A 24,193-nucleotide genomic window follows, 5' to 3' on the forward strand; every position below is an offset into this window, starting at 1 on the left:
CTTGATAAGATCTCACATCCAACATGGCTTTTCTCCTCTTTACTTCAGTGATACATTAACATTTTCGGTTGAGATCTTTACCGTCTGAGCTTTAGGCGAGCCCTCAATGGCAAGCTTCTCAAACATGTCTTTGGCCTTGGTCACGTTCTGGCTCATGTAGTCTCCAAACAGCATGGCATACGCCACCTTCTCCATTGCTTTCTGGTGGCCTTGCTCTGCTACTTTCAGCAGCTTTTCGTACAATCTGAAAGTGTGGTTTGGATAAACAAATAAAAAGATGCCGTGAGTGAAGTCAGATTGACACAGACGAATAAAAATGTGCACATAACAAACAGTACTGACATGACATCTAAAGCAAATAAAGGATGTGCTAATATAAGTCATGTGGTAATAAAGCCCACATAAAACCGTTGTAGGCACATTTACAAATCCGATTATGTTGACTGCTTCAGGTCACATAATAGGATGACATTTTCTAACAGCAGGTTGATGAAAACCAATGGAATAACTCAGCAGGTAGAAACTCACTCTTTCCTCTGGGTCCTCCTGGTGGTGGCATTGAGCATGCGCAGGACCGTCTGATACTGCTCCTCAGCCTCCTCGGCCTGCAGCCTCTGCTGTGCCTGCTCCTCCGCTAAGGGAAAGAGAGGAGAAGCCAATGAACAGACAGATGGAAACCAAAAACTTTGGCAGCAGAGGAGGCACGCAAAAGTAATTCTTGAAATGAAAATGTGATGTGCTGTCATGGTGGTTTCCATCATCAGTAGTTTATAATAATCACTGAACATTAGATCTGTATTCAAGCTTCAAAACCGGACATTGAAGGTAAGTATACGTTTGTCACATTTGCTTTGACAGCTGAGTTGAATACTTACTCTCACAGAAACCCCACTTCTTCTCCTGGTCGTAGTCATAGATTGTGGCGCACCACAGCCGTCCATCCCCGCGTCCATCAGTGGTACAGTCCGAGTACTCCTTCCCCTGGAAGAGGAAGGGGAAGATGCAGGGCTCTCCATGGGCTGTGCCTCCATTCACCACAGGAACTGTAATGACAAATATAGTTATGATATTAGACAAAAAACAACTGAATATGGAATGACAACATAAAAACCTCCTTGTGGGATAGAGTAGAAACAATCAGAATGAGCCGTTCATATCTACATAGGGAGCAGGTCCTCTTCACGGAGCCGCCATGTTACACCGCCATGTTTCTACAGTAGCCCAGAACGGACAAACCAAACACCGGCTTTAGCAAGAGCCTTTTGCGTTTTCACACTACCTGAAGGCCACCGTAGCTCTCCAACGTGCTTATGAAACTGCCGTTTACGTAAGCTGCTGTATGCAAAAACGTGGTACCGCCACCCGCCACGTGACTTCAGTGGCTCCTAATGTAGTGTTATTACGGGAAAGATCGACTCCGAGCAAAGTGAACAGCGTTACAACGCGTGACTATGGTTTTGCAGTCAGTGGCAGTCACTGACTGATTGTGATGCTCTTCTTACACGTGTACAATAATTATCATTATCAGAAATGTAAGGAGGGTATTGCCCCTGCCTCGTGCTCACAACATGGCCACCATCTCAAAATGTACAGTAGCCAATATGTTTACATCATTAGTTTGTGTGCATCACCTGATGGCTACTGCTCCTCCCAGCTTGAGAAAGATCTGAATTCATCCCTAACTTGTATAGACGGGGGAAATGTCAATCAAGTCCTCTAACTGTGTAAGATATAAAGTAATTCGGTATAAAAAGGCTGTGTAGAGCTTTTGCAGGAGTATAAGGATAATAATCTTGGCAAATGTTGGAATGATTCTGGGAGCAGGAGTTCTTTTTTACATCTGTTGTGGAAAGGCCCAGAAGCACACATTGTTTAGGGTCGAAGGTAGTTTCCGTTATGAATTAAATGCTACATGCAAATTTCCCAGTTTGTCCTGCGGTTTGCTCATTTCTTACAAACCATCTTTTCACGCTGGGGTGCACTGGTAAGCGTGCAATCCTTCCTGCTTTGTAATAAGTCACTAGTTGGAGGATTATCTAAATCTGTTATGAGCAGCAGCCTTTCTTAAAACTAAAGGCCTAAGCTGCTACTGGAACATGCTTATGGACTTCTTAGAAACACACTATGAAACATAACCTTTACAGTATCATCCCATCAGTATATACTTTCTCTCCTCCATTTTGTGTCTGTTCGTAATATTTTGTCTAGATTGTAAATAACAATCTTTTTTAAAACATAAAAATTGCCACGTCCATTGTGCTAATTAATATAAGTAAAAGAAATCCATCTTCATACAAACTTAATGTTATACTGCAGGGAAATTACTAACAATCCCAAAGTAATATGATGCAACTGGCTGCAAGAGGAGCCACAGGTGCAGGGAGCTGTTCATTTCTCATGGGGGTTTAAGCGCTGCCCTGAAACCACAAACGTCTTTGCTCGGAGTCAGCAATACTGAAAACAGGTCAACATGTCGAGACTTAACGAAAGTCACGAAATAAGACAGGGCAGTCTTCATTCTCAAAAACAGATGTGAAAACCTCACAGCATTGAGGAGTCAGTAAAGCCACCGACAGACTATCAGCAGCCACTCTATCTATGATTGTAACTCATATGGAATTCAACTCTAGAATTTCCAACATCAAAGCAGTTGAATTTGTTCATGACTGTCAGCCGTTATATTTGAAACTGCATCAACCTCAAATCTCACTTCATTACGAGGTCATCATCCGATGCCGAGTGGCTCACCAAAACTCCTTAATACAGCTATGTGAAGCCTTACAGGATAGACAACGGATATAACCAGCCGTCATTCATCATGATCACAATATTTCAGAGGTGTCCACGTGCAACTGCGTGCTGCTTGAGTCAGTGTTTCTAGCTATTCCACAATTGCATCCATTTCTGGCTTTGATTGGACAGGCAAAACCATTCAAAAGTCAGTGTGCTACCAGAAAGTATGCCAGCTCATGATCTTTGTCCCACACAGACATTTGAAGACACATACACAAGCCAAGACAACAAATACTGGCCAGAAAACACAGAGCAAAACTCGATTCATGACATCCAATACATTAAAATACAACAATAAGACGTGTTTAAGGATTTCCAGTACCTGAGGGAATACTCCAAGTTAACATGCATTTCTTTTTTTCCGACTGCATGAAGTGTCTACGGCTCACTGCTTGAGCTCGAATGAGAGTTACCTTACCCTCTTTAGGTTTCTCTTGTACTGGAGGAGGCTGCTCAGGCAGGTCCTCCTTCTCCTCTCCCTCCAGTCCCTCCGCCGGTGACTGTTTCTCCTCCTCCTCCGGCTGAGAGACTTCATGACCCGAGGTCACAGAGGCACTGGCCACGATTTCAGACGCCAAACGGACGTCTTCCTCTTCAGAGTCCGGATCATGGTAAGACTGGAGGGATGATCAAGAAGTTATTGTAAAGTAACAGAATCATACTGCATATTAAAATAGGTTGTCCTACAAGTCAAGTAAATCTTATTTATATAGAACAATTCAACAAATCACAAATTTGTCTCAAGTGGCTTTATGATTTTTATGCATGATCCTGCAACACTGTTGTCTCCTCACTATTTATTTATTGCTTTTAGAAGTACAAGAGAATAGAAGCTTTTTGTTTGGTAGCAGATGACAGCCCTCTGCTGCCCATCACATGTACACTTCTAACAGGTATCAAGTCATTCGTCCTCAGGGTTTTAACTCAAAGACCAATATCAAATGGCCTCATGTCGTACCTTTAGCTCTGGTCCGTCATTCCCATGCTGCTCTTCATCTGAAAGGTATTAATACGGCAGGAGTAAACACAGTGTAAACTTGAGATGGAAAAAAAGCTGTTAGCTAAATATAAAACAGCTGCTTGCAACAGTTTCAGACACCTAACGTCAGACGCAGATATTAGCCCGTTATATATCATACTTACCAGCTGTTATTTCGTTGACGAAGACGATCAGCAGAATGGTCCAAATATATATCGTTCTTGCATTTTTAAAACACCTTTTATAGCCCATTGTTGTTGATGTTGACAAGCTAACAATCTGCTAGCTGTAGCTGCTGCTATTTCTATCGCCAAACATTCGGTTACAGTTGAGTCACACTTTGATATGTAGCATAAATAAACTCTCACACACACGCTCAATTTTAGCTACTGTAGCTGTAGAACAAGCTAAGCTACGTTAGCAGAGTAGTACCTGGCTGAATGACGTTTAACGTCAGCTAGCTAACAAGCTAACACAGCCACACAAACGACCAACCAAACAGCGCAATATTTGCAAGAGACGCAACTCCTCGGTCTCAAAAAAATGGTTGACCAGTACCTCTCGGTACTCCAAAACATCCGAGTTTAATAGCGACACGCAAAAGCTTTAACCTTTGAATTATATTAACCAGATACTACTTAGCTGTCCATGTTAAGCCCCTACTACTGATCGACACTTCCTATTCTCGCAGCTCGACCAATCACATCGCGTTTGGTTTGACAGTAGCCAATGAGCGCACCGCAAAGATGTGTCAGCCAATCAGGTGCGTACACAATTATGTTTCCAGTTGATGGGCTGGTCCCATACAGTCTATGGTTTGTCCACGACACCGCAACACGTTATGAAGATAATCTTCATATGAACGGAAGAGGCGGTTGTGTTATTAGTATAAATCCGAAATATAGAAGTTTAACAATTTATATAGATAAACAAAATGATGTGGCCGGGTATCAAATGTGCATGAAATGTGTCTTGCCAGGACGTCCAATAAGTATGCAGGTAATGCTGCACAACTGTCACTTATCTGCATGACATTACACGGTTGTTATTATGCAAACAACTTCTAGGAGTGTCTAGGAAATAAACAGCACCTAAATTACTAGGTTGTTATAGCATCAGGCTTTGGACATATTTGAAGTTTGGTATGAGACTGATACATCTCAGGAAAACGATTGCAAAAGTATTATAAAAGTCTTTGAAAAAATGTTTTAGCACCTATTTTATGTCTCAAGTGTAGTTATGTGATGTACTGAGAATTCATTATACTGTTACCATATTAAATGCAAGCTGTAGGAAGGCTTTACAAGTTGTTGTAACCAATGGATTTATAATGGCAGTATATCTAACTTAACTGCAGAAACATGCAACTCTTTTTACTAACATAAATAACCACAGACTTGATAGCTGTTATTTCAAGAGCACAGTCAAAATGCTTGAGAATAAAACAGATAATATACTACTATTACTAAGATTTAAAGCTAACACAAGTAGCCTATTATAAAATGTATGAGCATAGCTACTAGTTTACTTATATCACTGTTAAAATGGTAGACTACAAAAGTATCAATGGAAGGCCCTGTATCAGGTGAAGAGTAAAATACTTAATACTTTATTTGAATATATATATATATTTATTGATTGTCCTTTTGCCTAATTGTTTCAGCATGAATAATAGTTTACACAATTCAATTCAAAACACCATATGACCACTGCAGTCAGGATCGACTTCAACTGCTTCGACAAGGACAAGCGACTATGCTCCGTTAAATCTGGTGTCTGTCTCTGACCCATAGTATACCAGTGCACTTTGGCTCAGGCTTTATAAGCCCCACTAAAACCATTAGCACTCTGACCATTTGACTTACTGGGGCCATTTATTCTCACAGGAAATGATCAGGGCTGTCAGCTACCTAATAGGGGAGTTAGTGTAGGGAGGTCTGTACATCTAACAGTGGAGATTATAGAGTATGACGGAAATGAGCCAACTTAAAAAACACACAATTGTATTAAAAGTCAACAGATGTGGTAGTTAACTGCACTTTTATTTACAGGCTGTTTTAGTGGTCATTTCAGAGGCAATAGGACAAAGACATAATTTTAAGGGGAAAAAACATTCACAGTAAACAAGATAATACAAGGCAGGGAGTGACTCAGTTCAAAACATTTTCAAACAGTGTGACCACAGCTTTCCACAAGAGAGATATGTTTGACTTTGTGGTGCAAATATGATCCTCCACAGGCTGTGGAAACTGAGAAACCACACAGAATCAGATTAGACTTTTGTTGAAAGCCAAGAGAAGCACAGCTATGTGCCAAAAAAAGATAAAATGGAGTTTTTCTGTTCTTGGATTAATACAATTTGTGTACTCTATCAACAGACATCCAGACTGTGAAGAGTACAGAGCCAACCATTAGCCAAAGTATTAGCATCCACATACTTTTGGAACCCATCATGTGAGATCACTGAAGAAGGCAATTTAATCAGTCAGCAATTTACATATCTTTAAAATGATCGATACTTTGGTAGAAAACTTAATAGGCAATTTATGACTTCCAACACACAGGCTACAATATATAAATATGTGTTCACATATTTATATGCAACACTCCAACATCAACGGTTTATAAAGTTATAATGTACAGCAATATTAATGTAGCGTAAAAACAGTGATGTCATCATTGCGTGTCCTGGTTAACTTTATAATTTCAGCTCATTACTGCAGACACAACAAAGTGATTAGTGGCAATAAATCACAATACACGACTGCAATACTTACAGTATCACATAATATTAAGAATCACAATGTTGTGGCTTAAGTGCAGTGACAAACTGGGAGAAATGGTATGTTCCCTCCACGGTACAAAAGTGGTTTGTCAGGCCTCCAGAGATGTTAAGGTCAAGTGGCTTTCTTTCCCCCGGACAACTGCCAGAAACTGTATGCTAGTGGTACGCCAGGCCCAACATTTATACATGTAGCATAAGGCAGGGTGGAAAAAATAGAAAGGTCTCAGTTATTGTAAACCCAAGCACATCATTTTCCCTTTTCTTGTCTAACACTCCGGTTGTTCTATTAAGTGGAGAAAATATTGCAACACAGAGTTCATTAAAAGGGGTTATAAGTTTTAAAACCGCCATTTCGACTTCCTACGAGCAAATGGTGCGAGTGCGTCCAGAACCCGCGTAAAACCACAGAGGTCTCTTCTCAGTGGGACACGGAGGGGACAATTTGGAGCAGTCCATTATCCAGCAGAGCATGATGGTAGGAAGGAGTTTATCGCTGCGCGGCTCTGATGACCCATTCTGCTGTCGGGTTCAGCTGGAAGAGGTCTTTCATATACGTTTCACCATCTAGACATCTCTCCTCTGAGGGACGACAGACAAAGATGAGAGGCGGAGAGAGACACATTTATTCACCGTTAGGCCTCTTGGCTCACTAGCTGGGTAATCAGCAGAGAATATACAACATCTAAACATTGTTGTAATAGGAGCAGGACTTACTGATGTTTCCACCAATCTCGTAGAGACACAGCTCTTCCGGTTTCACAGCCACTGAACTGGGAGGACAAAAATAAAGCAAGAGGAAGAGTGAAGGAGACACGAAGAGAGAGGCCAGGTTTCGTATAAACAAGAAACTGTGTGTGTATTTGTACGAGTACTGTATGCATACACATTACCTGTCCTGGCTGAGGAAGCGGGTTAACACATCCGCAGCCTGCAACTCTCCAGTGAGCTGAACTGCCATGGACACTTTACTGAACTGTGGTGCTTGAACTCGAATGAATCCCTGCGAACTCTCCTGGTTGCAAACACAGACGGAGACGGAGGGAGAACGGGAAAACATACGGTCAATCACACCGCCATGAATAAACACTTTACAATGTAACGCTGTCCCCATCACACACAGACACTCACAAGAGACGGAGACTTCAGACAACAAAAATGTGGACTTCCTGCTCTTTTGTTTATTGTGTCTTACTATTTATATTTAGATATGATTTATATATCTAGCACTGCCATACATGGTCAGGTTTAAAATGTAGGCAAACCGTTGCTACACTCCGACACCTTTACTGGTTGTTTACTGGTGACAATGGAGTTGAGGCATACAGCGCTCTGCTCTCAAACAAGCTGGATATGGGCGTCAACTAAATCCTTTAATTTGAATCAATGCATATTATTATGTAGTCCTAAACAACAATACGTGTCACAATAATGTGCAGCAGGTGTTGCGTTGTTTAATGAATCAAAATACCTTCTGTGAATTGCAAAATTGCACATTTCTTAGTAGGATTATTAACAATGATTTATTAAAAAAACGACACTGACATAAACACACAAACAAATAAATGAATAGATAAATAAATAACATTAAAAACATAAATAAACAACATAATTAAAACTCTTACCTCAGGGACAGCTTTATCAGAGGGTTTGTCGGTGGTAATCTTCTTCAGCAGCTTTCTCACAGCTCTCTCTTTATTTTGTTTCCGATGGCTTTCCATGTTTTGATGTCTGACCTGGGTCATAATGAACTTGGGGATCTGGATATAGGACACAGAGACACACACACACACACACACACACACACACACACACACACACACAGGAGGTTTTATACCCTTAGTACACACTGTGCCATTCGATTTTGGGAGTAACTGTGTCAGTTTGTTTACAGTGGTGATTTGAATGGCTGCATGAGTCAAGCCCGAGGGCTCTTTGTGATACTTACCGTCCAGAGAAGATTCTGGTATCGAATCAGCAGCCGGACGATGTTGGCTGTGCTTGTTGCCATGGAGAACTCCTGTTGCTCGGTCACCTTGGATCGAAAGCCTTTGAACATGAAGATGTTGGGAGCCATGACCACGGAGACATTGTTGAGAGTCATCTTATTCTTGGCCTGGTGGTCAATCACACGCTGGAAAAACTCCACTAGAGCCTAGAGGAAGAAAACAGAAATTTACAACAGAAATAGTCCAAATGTTTCTTATTTACTGCAGTGAAACATGAAGCTCTGTGCATTTACCTTCAAGGTATCCCGATTGGCCTCAGGTAACAAGAGGACCAGCAGGTTCAAAGCTTGCAACTGCTGCTTCTTTGTGGGGAGCTCTGTAAAACACACGCATGCACAGAAAATGCTTAATGCAAGTAGACATGTCTTTAAAGCTCTCGTGATTAAGCAGAATACTTCACGAACGTACTGTTGACGGCAATAAACGCGTTGAGGTACTCCACAGTCAGCAACGGATGGGGTAACTCCCTGATGAACAGCTTCAAAAGGCTGGCAGCGTCGTGCTGCTTCATCTGTTCCCATTGAAACACCCCGTCGTAGAAAGAGGACTCGAGCTCCTGACACAGTGACTGGATTTGGGACAGATGCACACAGGCAAGATTGTTTCACTACTTCATCTACCACAAGGATCAACCTTTCTTTACAACACTACAAACTTAACAATTTAAAGATGGTATTATGCGTCTGTAGAGGTGGCGCTGAAATGCTTTAACCCACCTTGACTCTGATGGCCGCTCCAGGGATCCGTAGCAGCCCCTCTGTGTCTAATCCTTCCTCCTCAATATGACTAATAAGCTAGGAATGAGAGGGAGACAGAAATAGTTTGGGATTGCCTGCCACAAAAACATGATTTTTTCCAGTCAGATGGCTGAGAGTACTTTTCTATATTTTTTTAAATATCTTTCATGATTTTATGTCGCAGAAAGTCCTCTTTACAAATAGATGTTATTTTGCATGAAGGGTTTGTTTTGTACATGGAGAACAAAACGCTGCACAATGGATTCACCGGACTGAAAACTGAGAGGGCAGAAAGAGACAAAGATCCCTCTGAGCAACAGCTGACTAAGAATAGAAGACATTACCAGTCATTGGTAAAAGAAACTGGAGGCTTAGCAACAAAATGTGTGCAGATTTTAAGAGGAACAAGTTCCTGTTTCAGTGTCAAGTGCACAATAATGCCTAAAACAAGCTGGAATATTAATATATTGTGTTGGTTAAGCAAAGCCATTCTTAAAATGTCACAATAGAAACAGAAGGTTGGTGTAGTGTTTGCACTTTTGGAATATCATCTGAACATACTGACGAATCACAGTTTAAACCTCTTCAATCTAAATACTGAGTAGACTGCAGAGGGCCCAAAGAAAAAAACAGCTACCCAAAATATTTAGAGCCCAAATAGAAGCTCTGTTGTGGTTCAATAATGATTGAGGGTCACTTGTGCTTTTCTGGCACAAAATAAATTAAATATCGAAGCGTATTTGAGGGAAAAGTGGTTACAACAGTATTTTCTTCCTGGCATGTAACACTGTGGGAACATCGACTAAACGTACGTTTTATTCATTAATTCTTCTTCTTTTGGGGCCAAAACTATTTGAAATGTAAATAATACATTTGGTGTTTGACTTATAGTCTTTTTGTCAAGTGTAAAGGTAAAACATCTCATGTAGAAAAGGTAAAGTCAGTCGCACATACTTTAGATTCAGGTTGCACTGTGTTTAAAGTAAATTAAAATACAGTAGGATGCATTGACATATAGCTGCTGTTCTATTGATTCCTATTATAAGATTTCCTCTCATCGTAGCTGTAACGCTGAATCGTCCGTGTCTCAGACTGACAATGTGACTGGCTGGTCTGCTCACTCACCCTCTGCAGTATGAATGGCACTTTGGTCCCAGCAGCCCGCCTCTGGTCCTGATCCAATAGAGTGGCAAGGGGAACACCAAAAAGACCACTTTCTGCACACACACACACAAGCACAAATATTTAGCCAAACAGAAATATCTTCATACACCACATTAGCTGCACATGTTTACCTGGAAAAAAATGTTAATTTGTATTCAGTTTAGTTTCTATTTCTTTCTTTCTTGTGTTTGCGTAAAGCTCTTAACTTGCTGTTTTTACTCTTTTTGCTTATATTGTGTGTGTGTTTGTGTTTACCTTTAGTCTTAACTTTGACAGCTTTGTGCGTCTTCAGGTCTATCCCAGCAGTGTCAAACAGAGCAGTCGACTCCACAAGCACAAGTCTTCGCACCTGAAAGAACATTGCAAACAGACAGAAATATATATACAAGAGAATGCTTATAAATAGTAACTGGTTTTAGGCACAACTCAACGAACTAATCTCTTATAGGGCTGCTCGTCTCATGCAGACGTCATAAAATAATAAATCATGAAATAAACAGACACGAATGCATCCACAGATCATAATATCTCGTCCTAACACATTCCCCTTACTTACCTTTTTCATATCCAGAGGAGACAGATCTCCTATTCTGGTCTGACCTGTTTTGTCTCGGAGCAGCTTAAAGTTCTGGAGAGGAAAGTCGAAGGCAGAGGGAGACAGAGGGGCGTCAGTGGGAGACGCCATTAAAAGGTAAACACCACGGCAAATTAATTTCTGACTGAATGTACTTTTACATTGAACGCTGAATGTGGGCTGTGTCATACTAAAATTAATGAAATGCATGTGAAGTGACTATAGACATTCATGAACACTCTGGACTTCATCTGTTATACCTGCTTTAACCACCAGATGTCACTACAGACACTCAAACTACTCGCACACGAATGCAGCTTTCTGCTCTCAACTTGTATGTGAAAGACTAACTGTACATACAATATTCTAATGTCTGTTGTTGGATTTAATTGATCTGCTCTATATCCTGTTGTTACATTACAGGGCCAAACAAGGCAACACAATGAAACCTGACTAAACTATAACTTAAGAATAGCATTTTTCAACGCCAGCTGTTGTCATGTAGATCGAGCATAAAGTAAAAGCATTGGTCATAAAGTAGATACTTGTCTGGTTGTAAAACTGCGAGACAAACCACAGCTACTACCCAACTATTTTAAGAATTAATGCGATTACATTATATTTAGCTGCAACAAAGACATTTTTTCACACCTAAACGTGCGCAGTGAGCAATAAAAAAATAAATAATCCTGTGCTGTGAGGTTCTTCATTTTTCATTGACAGATGTCTCTCTGCTATCTCTGGTAATCATTGACCCACAACAATTAATACGTTATCAATACAAGCTCTAACATGACCCGGCACTAAAGAATGCAAAAAGCCTTCAAAGTGGCACACAGTGTGATTGCATGCTAATGAATTATATCAGTACACGCAGTTTATTCATTGTATCCAAACACACGGCTGAGGAAGTGAAGGTGCACATAATCTTATGTGTGCAGGTACGTGACTCACTGGTAGTTTGTCGTCAGGTGAGTTCGGGCTCGTGGTGACCTTTAACATTTGGTGGTTGTCCCTGTAAGTGAGCGCCTGCTCTGAAAATGCCACTTCGACGTTCAGTTCTGTCTCCGCTTCTGCTGAGACACGCACGAGAAGAAATGAGAGATCACGACCACACAAGAGGTGAAGTACAAATGTGTTTACGCACTGTAGGCAAAGTGCAGTTGTGTATATACACAGAGACAGACAATTAAATGCGTCTTACTCTCGTTAATGCAACAGTGTTTATGTAACTGCAGCACAAAGAGGAAGAAAAGAGAGGCCTGCTGCTTGTTCTGTGAAGACAACTTCTCTATTGGTGGATGAAGCCAGACAGTTTTACTTTTTGAAGTGATGTACTATATATAAAAGTTAATCATTCTGAGGTTGTGAAGATCTGAAATGGTGAAAATATTAGACCATTTTATAGTAGCCACAAACAGCCCTTTCTATAAACATCTGCTGAACTCTGCACACTTGTGCTGTATTGTATTGTATCACATAACAGATCACTTCTAATGATTTCTATTCTAGTATTTCCAAGATGTGTGTGTGTGAGTTGCTAGGCAGATGTTTATTTGGGCCTCAGTTGGTCATTCTCTATGGTGACTCACACCTTACATGTCTGTGTGTGTGTATATATAGGAGTATGTTGCACGCACCAGCTGAAGTGACATCTTTTTGTCCATTCTCGCTTCCCTCTTTGAGTTTACTAGGCTCCTCATCCTGCGGCAGATAACACAGAGACACATAACTGTACAGCACGCAGAGTAATGTTCAACCAGGAACATATTCACACACACACCCCTCCCCCTCCTCGTTACGTCTTTCATGTTACATATTATCTTGTCTGTTAATTAGTGGACAAACTGTGTGCCCAAGTGAAAAAATGTGCAAGACTCTTGGTTCAAAACAGTGTATTCTGCTGACAGGAGTAGATTTGGAGTAGCAGTAATACTTTTACCCAAATTAGTATAAGTACATATACTTTTAATATGAATCCAGTCAGTCCAGAGTATTGAAGGAATTTTGCAGTAAAAGAGTTGGGATTTGGTGGTGTAAAAAACTGCTTGGTAATCGGTTACTGATTGCCACCAGACTGGAGCAGTAACAACAAGCGCACATCTAAAAGAAGTTGTGACCACTTCCTTTGTGGTAAAAAAAAAGAAAAGGAAATGTGTCATTTGTGTGTTGTGGTAGGGGAAAAACAGTATCAAGTTCTTTTTCATGACAATTATCTGACATGATTTCACCGCTTACTGTGACAGACCTCAATTAACACAATTCTGAAAAGAAAAGAAACTTTAAACGGCAATCTACATTTTGGGAAATACACTGATCAGATACACCGATTTCCAGCCCAGAGGGGATGAGAAGATCAATACCCCTCTCCTGCACAGGAGTGGTATCAATCTCCTCAACTAATTATCAGCAAGAAAGCCAATTAGTGCATTTCCTAAAATGTAGAACTATACCTTTAATGGAGACTGAATTAAAATGTCTTACAAATGAAATCCAGTCAGAGTAAACAGAGCTGTAAATGTCATTTCTTGAGAGTTCCAAGTTTACTGTACAGTCTCTGATACCCTTTGATGTTGACACAATATAATTAGTCCGAGTTTGAGTGTGTGTGTGTGTGTGTGTGTGCATCCCCTCACTTTTTCAGGAGGTCTGAATATATCCCTAACATCAGGAACGTGTTGCCGGTTACGCCGCCGCAGCAACGTCTGCTGTAGCGACGTCACGCGACGTTCTACCGCCGCCACCTGAGATCTGGTCAGTGTGGACAGGAACACTGCGTTGTCTTCTTCCTGTCAGTCAATCAATCAGACCGAAGCATGAGTCAATAGGTTTAACATCTATCCAGTATATCTGATGCCTTCTTCAGACTCTTTTGTCATTCTTACTCACATAAGCAGGTTCAAAGCATGGCGTAAGTAAACAGTACAGTTTATGCTCACTGAGAGGTGTGAACTGCAAATATGAAACTAATAAACTATGACTCAACCTAGACTAAGTATTTAAATAAGGGACAGACGATTGACACCTGATCCTGGTCAGCTGCCAGTGAATCATCAAACAGCCGTGCTAGTCCCGCCTCTGTAAGCCACGCCTCCTCCTGTTCCCCTTCTGAAAGAGAAGATGAGAGGAAGATAAAAAAAAAAGGACTTTATTTTTGATTTGTTTGGGCTTTGATTCTGTGACTTAAAATGAAGGAAAGGGGGAGACTGGTATGAAAGGTGACAAAAGTCTTCAGTTATTAGCATGCGAGACACAATTCTACAGGTGCAGGAAAGGGAAAGGTGTAACCACAGACGGAGCAGGACAAACATTCTATACAGGAAGTGTGTGTTTGCTCCAGAGAACAATAGTCTTCATAAACAGGCTAAATAAGACCCATATAAATACACACATACCTCTCATGCAAAGCGAGAATGCACAAGTCTGAGTTGGCAGCGTGATTTTGGTAAACAGCTCGTATTTACATTTCATAACGGTCTCTCCGGGTCATTCCACTTCTCTATTCTACCTGTTCCATTGTACATGTCTGTGCTCAGGGGCCCATTGTCTCGTATACCTGCCATGTTTGGAAGCACATGCCCAAACTTGCCGATGATCAAACTCCGACACTACATTATCTCTGTAAGAAGAACGCTCTAAATCAAGAATAAAAACACACAATGTGTCCATGTACTCCAACAGATGAAAGAACAGGGGAAACATGTGTCTCTTTGAGGTCTATCCATGGACACGGTGTATCCTACCCTCAGGAATTTTCTGCTGCTCCTCCTCTTGTATTTCCCCTTCTCCTCCACCTTCTCCCCTCCCCGCTTCTCCTCCTGAGCGGGTGATATTCTCCACCTCCTTCCAATAGTCGTCCATCTCCAGCTCGTCCAGAGAGTCCTGCGATACATGCGAAGATACGCAAAGAGACATATACACAGATTTCACCATTTAGTTTCAAGTTCCCATTCGTGTTTTCATATCTTGTTTCTGTCCTGGGCAGGAGCTTTTGTTGATCAGATTTGATGCAAATATGAGAAAAAACACAATATTTACAGCCGTCTCAATTGAAACTGGCTGTGCTTCTCTCCAATACACACACATTACATAAAACGCCTGGAATTTAAATAGACATCAGAGCATGTTTCTCCAGTTCCCTCTGCTTTTCCAAAAAAGGCATTTCATTTGAGTAAATTTGTTGGTTTATTACCGAGTCTCCGTGCTGTTATTGAGCCCACGCTCACTCTCAGAGCAATCACCACTCAGACTGAAAGTACAGCCTTCCCAGAGAGCCGTAAATGACTTTAAACAAATGAGGGACAACAATTGTACGTCTGCCAAACAAACCCCCTGTAAAATGTTAACGGTTACGATTTAGACATTTACGGCAGACATTCTTATCCTGAGTTAGTACAACAGTAGAAAAGGTTGTTGCCTGTGAACCCCAAACACCACCGAGGAAAATGAAACACAGCAATACTGGGATGGTAATTAACATACAAGCATTATTATTAGTTCCATTAATAATTTAGTAACAGAACTATACATTAATTGTTTAAATGTATTATTAAATAAAGATTTTGCATTGTTGTCTGAATGGTGACAACTGTTTTCTTTCGTAGTTGTTATCTGCCATTTTAAATCATATACAGCAGTAGTGTAACTTGTAAATACAAACTTTCAGAGACTGAAGACAGCAGCACACAGTACAGTGGACACTGTTTCATTGAGTGCAGAAGGTTTCCTCCCAAAACAAGAATCAGTTGAAAGAAATCTGCTCACCAGTGAGGCACTACCACACATTTCTCACATCACTCTGGGCCTACCTGAGAGTTGCAGCGCTGACACGGTGGCCGCGGTCTGGACCTGGAATTGGGACTGTGTCTGGGGCTGGAGCCTGGTTTAGGGCTGCAGGAGGGCTGAGACCTGGGGTAAGTGAGTACTGATGGTGGGTCAGTGCTGGTGGCTTTTGTACCGCTGTTGATAGTGGAAGGGCCAGATCTGTCTCCATGTTGTGCGCTCTGGTTCTGTTGAACAGTGTAGTGGCCTGTTCTGCGGCTACGAGAGAGACACAGACAGGTGGCGGCAGAGACAGAGAAGTTAGAGAGTTAGAAAGATAGATATCGGTTGGCACAAATTTCGAACATGTCAAAATCTGACCGACATGCCACAACAAAACTAATAGTCTTATTGCTGTGCACTTTGCACCTTGTTTACCAGTGACGTGATAGATTCCTCATACCAGCAGCTATCATAAAAACATCCTGGATCATAACCGGTTGTGTTGTGCCCTGTGAAGAGAAGTGTATGCAGCAATGTTTTAAAAGACAGATTTGATCTTTGCTTTGATTCAGTCATGTTGCGATGACATGACAAGAGAGAGATAGCTTATACACGGTCAGATAGTCAGACAGACGGACGAGCCCGCAGTATATTGAATTCCCAGTCAGTCAGCCGGGACTAAGAATAGCAGCTCTCACACAGCCAGCTCATCTCAGCACACAGTAACCTCGTGTTGTTGCCACACAAATGGCATGGCTTTAATAGTTATTGCATGGGAGGCCTTAAAGGGACGGTTCACCCAAAAATCAAAAATACATACGTTTCCTCTTACCTGTAGTGCTATTTATCAAACTAGACTGTTTTGGTGAAAGTTGCCTAGTTTTAGAAAATCGGCCTTAGAGATGTTCGCCTTCTCCAGAATATAATGGAACGATATGGCAGTGGGCTTATGGTGCCCAAGACAACAAAACAATACCAGAAATCATGACCCGGTTACTCAAGACAGACCTTGTCCTACATGAAACTGCTTTTACATCTTTTCCAATTCTGTGAGATGTCCACAAACATGCGCACACAACCGAAGGCCTGTTGCCCTGGTACGGTGTGTGTGTGTGCTTGTAAGTCCTTGGCTGGGTGGAGCTGAGGTGCCAGCACCCTCATTGGGAACACCTGGTCAGTGTTCCTACACTATTTAACCCCGCCTGCCCAGACGCCGTCTCACCTCTCCTGAGGTTCTATCCAAATCCACTCAACCTTCTAGCAATGCTAACAAGAACACACCCAAAGGGTTCTACCAAGTACCCTTTAATATTCCAAGGGTTTCTTCTACAATCCACTCAATGGGTTCTACCGAGAACCCTTTTAAATTCCCAGGGTTCATCTAGAACCCTAAAGGGCCGGGGCACAACAATCATGGTTCACAGTTTTTAGGGTTGCATCAGTTCGGTTGTGTGATTTCAGCATCCTTGAAGAACTCTTTCTTCCAAAAAAGGTTCTTTGGATGTAAAGGGTTCTTAACGAAGCTCTTTATGTCACAAAGAGCCCTTGGACAACCCCAAACAATCTCCCAAAAGGGTTGTTCAGAAGCAATTAATTATGGGTATAACCTCAGCCCTTTAACAGTCATTTTAGTACAACTGACTGATGGTGTAGCTGCTCTGTGTCCCATGCCGAATCAAGCTGGAAGGTTGCAATCATTCTTCCACCCACTCAACAATCCTCAGTTCAGTCTCAACTATCCAAACACAGCTGAATATTTGTCAGTGGGGCTGTTAAAAGTTGGGCCCCCACCACAGTAACGGCTGACGTTGGACGTGTCAGCTGTTACTGTGAGGAAAAAGCACATTTCAGGTCTCTGCAAATTAACAATTGGTTCAGTTTCTATTTAACTTTGAAGACAGTACTGTCACATATTTACAAACAACATACGTAGTGACATCATGTGGGCCGACGTTTAAAAAAACTTTAAGAAAGTGAATTAAAACAAAAACTTGTGAAAGATTTCTCAATTAGGTTTCTAGACATCCAAGTCACTACAAAATGGAAGCAATTAAGTCAACAATTATGTTTCAAATATACTAAATCGACCAATTTGATTACGTTTCATGATCAGACTATTAGGACACGAAAGGAATAGTTTGAAGGGAGGCTGAACAACATCGAGTCGATGTTCTATATTAATTAATTTGGAATTATCAGCGGAGCATTACACTGAGGGTTCACGCAGAGCCAAGGCCACATACCACAGCCGACTTCCTGCCCCACACACACACATACCACAGCTGACTTCCTGCCCCACACACACACACACACACACACACAGTGTATAAAACCATAAAAACACTGGTAAATATAGACGAACACTTAAGATTGTTTTTTTTTTTACAAAGAACATCAGGTATTTTAACAACACTTGACCTCCTCTCCGCCAATCTATTTTCTTTCCCACTTCCCTTTCATCCATTTCCTCTCCTCCTACACCTTGCCGGGGACTTGTGTCCTTCCTTTTCCTTTCTACTTGGTACTTTGTATGTCACCCGTTTTCCTATACATCTCTCTCTTATCATGGTACCATCTCCTCGGCTTTCTCCCCTCCTCCCAGTAGGATCTAGACACAGCACTGTGTGATGAAACCTGCAGAGACATGCTGTCCTCTCATTTCTTTTCTCACCAAACGAAATGTTTTCATTTGTGAGGAATGGAAAAAATGTCTGTTTTCTGAAGTACTAGAGAAGATTTGTTTAACTTAGAAGCAGATTAAAACCTGGCAGACATACACATGAACTCCCAGGAGTTAATCATTTACCTTCATCCACAGCTACAGAACGGTTTGACAAAACCATAAATCAGAGATTAGCAAACACGTACTAACCAACGTTATTAGTTTGTCAGTGTTGCTAGTTTAAATTCTTGCTTAAACTCACAGAATGATACTTTATGTGTTCACACTGATCTTACATTGTATTAGTTTTAGCCGCGCTAGCATCATGGCTCCAGGGATGGCAACGTTCAACTGTCAGATCGTTTGCCATGAGGTTTTGTACAGACAGTCGTGCTCCCCAGAGGATGAATCATAATCACTTTGGTGATCCCTTAATATTTTCTCTAGCACCATCACCAGGTCAAAACTTTTATTTTCCCAATACTTTGGCTTATGTAACACTCGCCAAACTGACATTCAGCCACGTCTGTTTTTAGGTTTAGTGCTAATTAGTGTTAGCATGCTAACCCACTAAACTCTGGTAAACCTGCTAAACATCAACATGCTAGCATTGCCAGTGTAAAGATGTTGCCGATGCTAGCGTTAGCATTTAGCTTCAAAGCACAGCTGTGTCTAAATCTCAAGCAAAGCTCAAGGAAGAGCGGAGCACTATGAAGCAAATTTTTCATAGTTTTTTTCCCGTCTTTAGGTAAATGAACTTCCCAGTTTGAACACTTTAGCTCTTATTAAATCTGTCTGACACACCGCAAAGATCCAAAGTTGACAAGAAATATGTGTAACTATTGACTGGATTTAGAAAACTGTGATGCAACCATCGGCCCTTGCTCTGAACTTGGCAAAGACACCTCGTTTCCCATTTAACTCTGATCCTGTAATAGAAAACATATTTACAACCAGTTAAAAATTAATCTTAAATCTTCCAAGTAATTATTGTTGACTACTCGACGATTTGTCAACCTCAAAAGCATGACAGGCATGCTTCCTCTAAGTGAATTGATCAAAATAATGAGATATTAGTGTGTGCGGCCATCCCGGTTTATAAATAAACCCCTCAATAATGCAAACCAGTTATTCAAAGCTTTACAAACAATGCTACACACAACTTGGCTCCCTTTCTCACACACACACACACACACACACACACACACACACACACACACACACACGCTGCCCTTGTGAGCAAAACAAACACATTCTCACCATCAAAAGGAAACCAGTGCTGCAGCTGTGTCATTGTTCTACTCTTTGTACCTTTATCCGCACACCTTTTATCAGCTGCTTAGAGCTGACGACAAAGAAGGAGTGTGTGTGGTCGTGTGTGTGTGTGTGCGTGTCTGTAGAGAGCTTGCAAGGTGCAAACAGGAACAGAAGGAAACGGTATCACCCAACAAGGAGCAAGGTCAGCACTGAGGAGTTGAATGTGAGTCGAGATGTTAGGAAGTGAACTCTGTCAACTATTGGAGCGCACACGACCCGAGTGTATTTATAGAGTACCACTCGGTGACAGAGATACAGTGATTCTGCATGTTCAGCACATTTACAGGTATATTCAGCTGATAATCCTTATTGAATGGTGGTAATACTACTTTTACTTGAAGGAATACATCAACATTTTGGGAAATGTATTCGCTTTCTTTAGCGAAGAGTAAAATGAGTATGTGGAGACGGAAGATCAGATTTATTTTGATGGTTTGGCAGCTTGAAAAAGTGAACAATGGGCGGCTGAGGATGTTTTGCAGAAGGGGAAAGAGGATGACAATTGTGTGTGTGGTATTCCCATTCAGATCAACAGGTGCCAGCTGCCCTCTGTGGGAAACAGAAGCTGCCTCTGTTCCCTCTCCACTGGTTGAATAAATCATCTGCGCTTATTTCGGATGAATCTGCCAGTTTGTTTTCGTCAGTCTCTCTGCCTCCATCTCTGTCCAGCACCCTATTCATTCTGTTTTGGGCCCGTCTCTCTCTCTCTCTTGCCATCTGTTTCTCTGGATTAAGCCATGCTTCTGCTCATTAATAGTTGTTAGCTTTGCTAACCAAATTCCACTTAATGACTGTTTCCTTGCAGCCCGCAGCTCTGCTGACATCTTGTAACCTTTCACGGCATGCCTTCCTTTCTGCAGATGTCATTTCCTGTGCAGCGTTGTATTTCTGCTGCGGGGTCCGGCCGTCTGTTGCATCACACAGTGAATTAATCTGAACCATGTGTGTGTGTCCACTGACTAAATCACACTCAAGATGAAGCACTGGTTCCTACAACAACAGTGGAAAACACAACAGGAACGCGCTTCTCTTTAGCTTAAAGCGGAACTTCTCCTTCTCAGAGCACTTAAACCTCCATGTGCATGACTCCCGTGGGACACGTGGCCTTAGTAGGCTCCTTATGTCGGATGTCCCCTGCTGCTAAAAAGGCAAGAAGCTTTCCATCCGTCTGTGTCCCGCTGGCCTCCATTTCCTGCCTCGGGGTAAATAATGACTACAAAACTAAGCCTCCACATTAACCTAGACAGGACACACGCACTCTGCTGTGGGAGGTGAGACAAAGGCAGACTGTAACGTGATGCTGCTTTTTTCCCCTAGTTAGCTGGTCAAGCCATCTGGAACACACACACACAGAAAAACACACATATTGTACATACACACACACGGGCAAGTGTGTGTGTGTGTGTGTGTGAGAATGTCAGCTGGACAGTCTCTCTCTGAGCTGTTTACTTTCACCACACCGTGGTTGTTGACAGCAGTTGTTTGTTGATCTAAACATGTACTGGATGCACACAGCCAGCGCCGGCCTGGACGGATGAACAAGTGTGCCCCGTTATAAATAAAACACTTAACCGGGACAGTCGTTTCCATGTGAGCTTAGGTCCCATTCAGTGCTTTCCTCTGTGAGAGCACCTGTAAGATCCTGCCATGAAAACAGAGGATGTGACCGTATCGTAACAAATGAATGGAGAAACCACACAGATGCTTCGATACAGCTCACTGAAAGGTTTGGTGAGGGTGAAAACAACACCTCAGCCTAACTCAACACTTACGGGAGATTTGAATCCATTGTGTCGGGCATTGCTCTCCACCGCAAGCATAAAAACACCAAATCAGGGAGAATGTTTTGGAAGAAAAACATCCAAAGACTGAGGCTGAGGAGCATTGATGCTGCTCTGTGTCCCAACACTAACTTAAGACACTTAATGTTGTTTCTTTTCTCTTCATTTCTACCCATCTGCATTTTATTATTGTATTAAAATATCTTTGAGTTTTGGATGGTTGGTCCGACAAAACAACACATCTGAAGATGTTAAATTGGGCTTTGAGAACGTGAGATTAAACGATTAATTGCAAAAACGATAATGTGTTAATTCATAATGAAAACAAGGAGTACTTGCAGTACATTTTACTGCATCAAGAGACATGGGTGTAAAACACTCCTTTTAACGCCTTTAGTCCTGCTGCTATACATGGTGGTTGTTTTCCACATGTTTAGAGCTACAACTAAAGACACATTTTCAATATGGATACTTCTGTTGATTAAAGTGTCAGAAAACAGTGAAACGGGCCCTTAACAATTTCCTAAAGCGACATCTTGAAATCACATATTTGGCATCTTCATTGAGAAATGACTTAAATGATTAATCACTTGTCAAAACAGTTGCTGGTTCAGTTCCTGTTGGTTGATTAATTGAATACTCTTTCACCCATAGCCCAACAACAACCTGGTGGCTATTTAATGTCGCTAAAAACTGATTCAGAACAACGGTTCTCCCTTTGACTCTCATGAGACCTGCAGTGGAGCAGAAGAGTTAGATATTAGGCAACCTTGCAAAATCTGGACTAGTATAAATAACAAAGTCAAGGTTAACCAGCTGATCAGCTGATTAGGAATAAAGGAAAAACTAAACCCCAAGGCCAAGCTAGGGCGGAGTTTGCCCCATCATGGAAAATAAAAAGTTTACACACTGAAGCATGGTGGCTTTCATTCAAAACATATTCTGATCAGCTCTCAAGTATAAACATGAAGAAAATACCATCACTGCGACCTTTGCTCTCTCTCTCACACACACACACACACCTTTAGCTGCAACTACCTTTGTTATTCCAACAACACGCAGACATACATACACGCGCGCGCACATGTCGCACCTGGGCACGGGGGGCTCGTGGTCCTGGGCTGACGCACAGCTGGGTCCGGTTTTGGGCAACAGTTCCGCGTTACTGTGGTAACCCGTTAAAACCACTCCCTGGGACTGCTGCTGCTGCCGACTCATGTTTCTCCTCCTCGTCTTCTATCGTCCTCTGCTCCACACACAGCCGACATGCACTCACTCGCTGATCGGTGCTCGAGCTAACTTTCTATTTTCTAACGCTTTCCATCGCTGGACTGTTATGTTGCCGACTCATTCTGACACCAAACTCTCCTCCTCCCTCCTCCTCCTTTAGTTCTCGTCTTTCTGCACAACTTGAGTGTTTGCGAGGCAGGACGGGGGCTGGATTACAGATACGACACCGCGCAGGGATTGGCTGAAACCACAAGGGGCAACGGCTAATGGCTGGCATGGCGCCCCCTGCTGCTCGAAGATGGTACAGACTACTTCCTGGTGCAACGCTTCAATGGATGCTATTTTTAAAAGAAATAAGGATTTTTGGAGGGTGTTTTGACACCATTCTCTGTCAAGCTTGACATAATGCATCTGCTTATTAAGTGCACAGTCTGCTGCATAAACATGCTTTCACACTTTTTTGGACAGTTATCTTAAATATAGAGCCAAAAATAAACAAGGAGATGCTTGAGGGTCAAAGTCAATGCAAATGATCATGCTTCTTACTTGCTGAAAGCAAAAAAAAGCACCAAAAACAAGAAAGAAGTAAAGGCGGCTTCAAGACAGGCCTTTCTTTTTTACCCAAAGTATCAGCTTGCAGCTTTCAAAGATGCAAATAACTAACACTGCAATATGAAACATGACATTATTACTTAGTGCGATCCTCTGTGAAATGAATAATCATCCAAAGCACTCATCATTGTGAAGAATGGTGTCATAAATCAGTAATGTGTTAATTGATCTATTTTTAATAGATGGTCCAGATGCTTGTTTAATCATATTTAATATGCCAAAGTACCTGTTAACAATACAGCTGTCAGGTAAATGTGATACATACAAACCAGAAATACCTCACAGCTATGTACTCATATCATGCACCTCTAGTTTTAAAACCAAAATCTCTGGATAGTGTTCATCGCAGCAAACTTATAGCACATAATACCACACCCTCAAACCTCAAACACTACATACAAGTCAGAAAACGTTGAGTGATGCATGTTTCACCAGACATCAAAGTGAACTACAAATTCCCAGGTGTTGCTGAAAATGTAAGAAAAGATTGGCACCTGAATGTGGAACAAATGCCTTTTATTTCTTTTCTACCAACATTCACACTAAAACATCAACACGTGTCAGAGAGAGCAGCCTCACACACACACATTTAAACAAATGAGGATTACGCACACACAGACGCCGTCTCTCCTTCCTCACCTGAGATGAAGGTAGCAGGTGAGTCTGGAGGCCATTGTGTCCGTCTGTCTGTGTCCACTCACAGTCTTTACCAGAGCACGACCTGCTGGCCATATGCTTGGAGATAATGGTGCAACACTCACACACTGTGACAAGCGGATTAGCCATAGA

The 24,193-nt window shown here is 41.7% G+C and overlaps 2 protein-coding genes across 4 annotated transcripts in view; both read right to left on the minus strand.

The window, feature by feature from the left end:
* Positions 1–4,455, minus strand: part of LOC142941831 (protein sel-1 homolog 1-like) — a 25,983-nt gene extending 21,528 nt beyond the window's left edge. For both annotated transcript variants that reach the window (XM_076083941.1, XM_076083940.1), the window contains exons 1-6: positions 3,937–4,455; positions 3,752–3,789; positions 3,212–3,410; positions 876–1,043; positions 529–634; positions 82–244 (exon numbers count right to left, since the gene is read on the minus strand). In XM_076083941.1, the coding sequence (XP_075940056.1) occupies positions 82–244; positions 529–634; positions 876–1,043; positions 3,212–3,410; positions 3,752–3,789; positions 3,937–4,024 (762 nt within the window). In that variant the 5' untranslated portion in view covers positions 4,025–4,455. The remainder of the gene's footprint in view (positions 1–81; positions 245–528; positions 635–875; positions 1,044–3,211; positions 3,411–3,751; positions 3,790–3,936) is intronic.
* A 1,318-nt stretch (positions 4,456–5,773) lies between these two features.
* Positions 5,774–22,941, minus strand: arhgap18 (Rho GTPase activating protein 18). Of its 2 annotated transcripts, none has more exons than XM_076084794.1 (18): positions 22,656–22,941; positions 15,847–16,078; positions 14,782–14,920; positions 14,064–14,146; positions 13,675–13,827; positions 12,679–12,742; positions 11,993–12,111; positions 11,021–11,092; positions 10,720–10,813; positions 10,426–10,517; positions 9,280–9,357; positions 8,972–9,131; positions 8,797–8,879; positions 8,503–8,709; positions 8,180–8,314; positions 7,448–7,569; positions 7,272–7,327; positions 5,774–7,136 (listed from the first exon to the last, which is right to left on the minus strand). In XM_076084794.1, exons 1-18 carry the CDS (start codon positions 22,778–22,780, stop codon positions 7,045–7,047), a joined length of 2,106 nt encoding a protein of 701 aa, XP_075940909.1. In that variant the 5' UTR covers positions 22,781–22,941; the 3' UTR covers positions 5,774–7,044. The 2 variants fall into 2 exon arrangements, with proteins under 2 accessions (XP_075940909.1, XP_075940908.1); XM_076084793.1 differs by having other exon boundaries at positions 11,993–12,114.
* Positions 22,942–24,193: the final 1,252 nt, after the last annotated feature.

The sequence above is a fragment of the Anarhichas minor genome, unplaced genomic scaffold, assembly GCF_050575085.1.
Source record: "Anarhichas minor isolate MPS153535 unplaced genomic scaffold, ASM5057508v1 ptg000136l, whole genome shotgun sequence".
Lineage (NCBI taxonomy): Eukaryota > Metazoa > Chordata > Actinopteri > Perciformes > Anarhichadidae > Anarhichas > Anarhichas minor.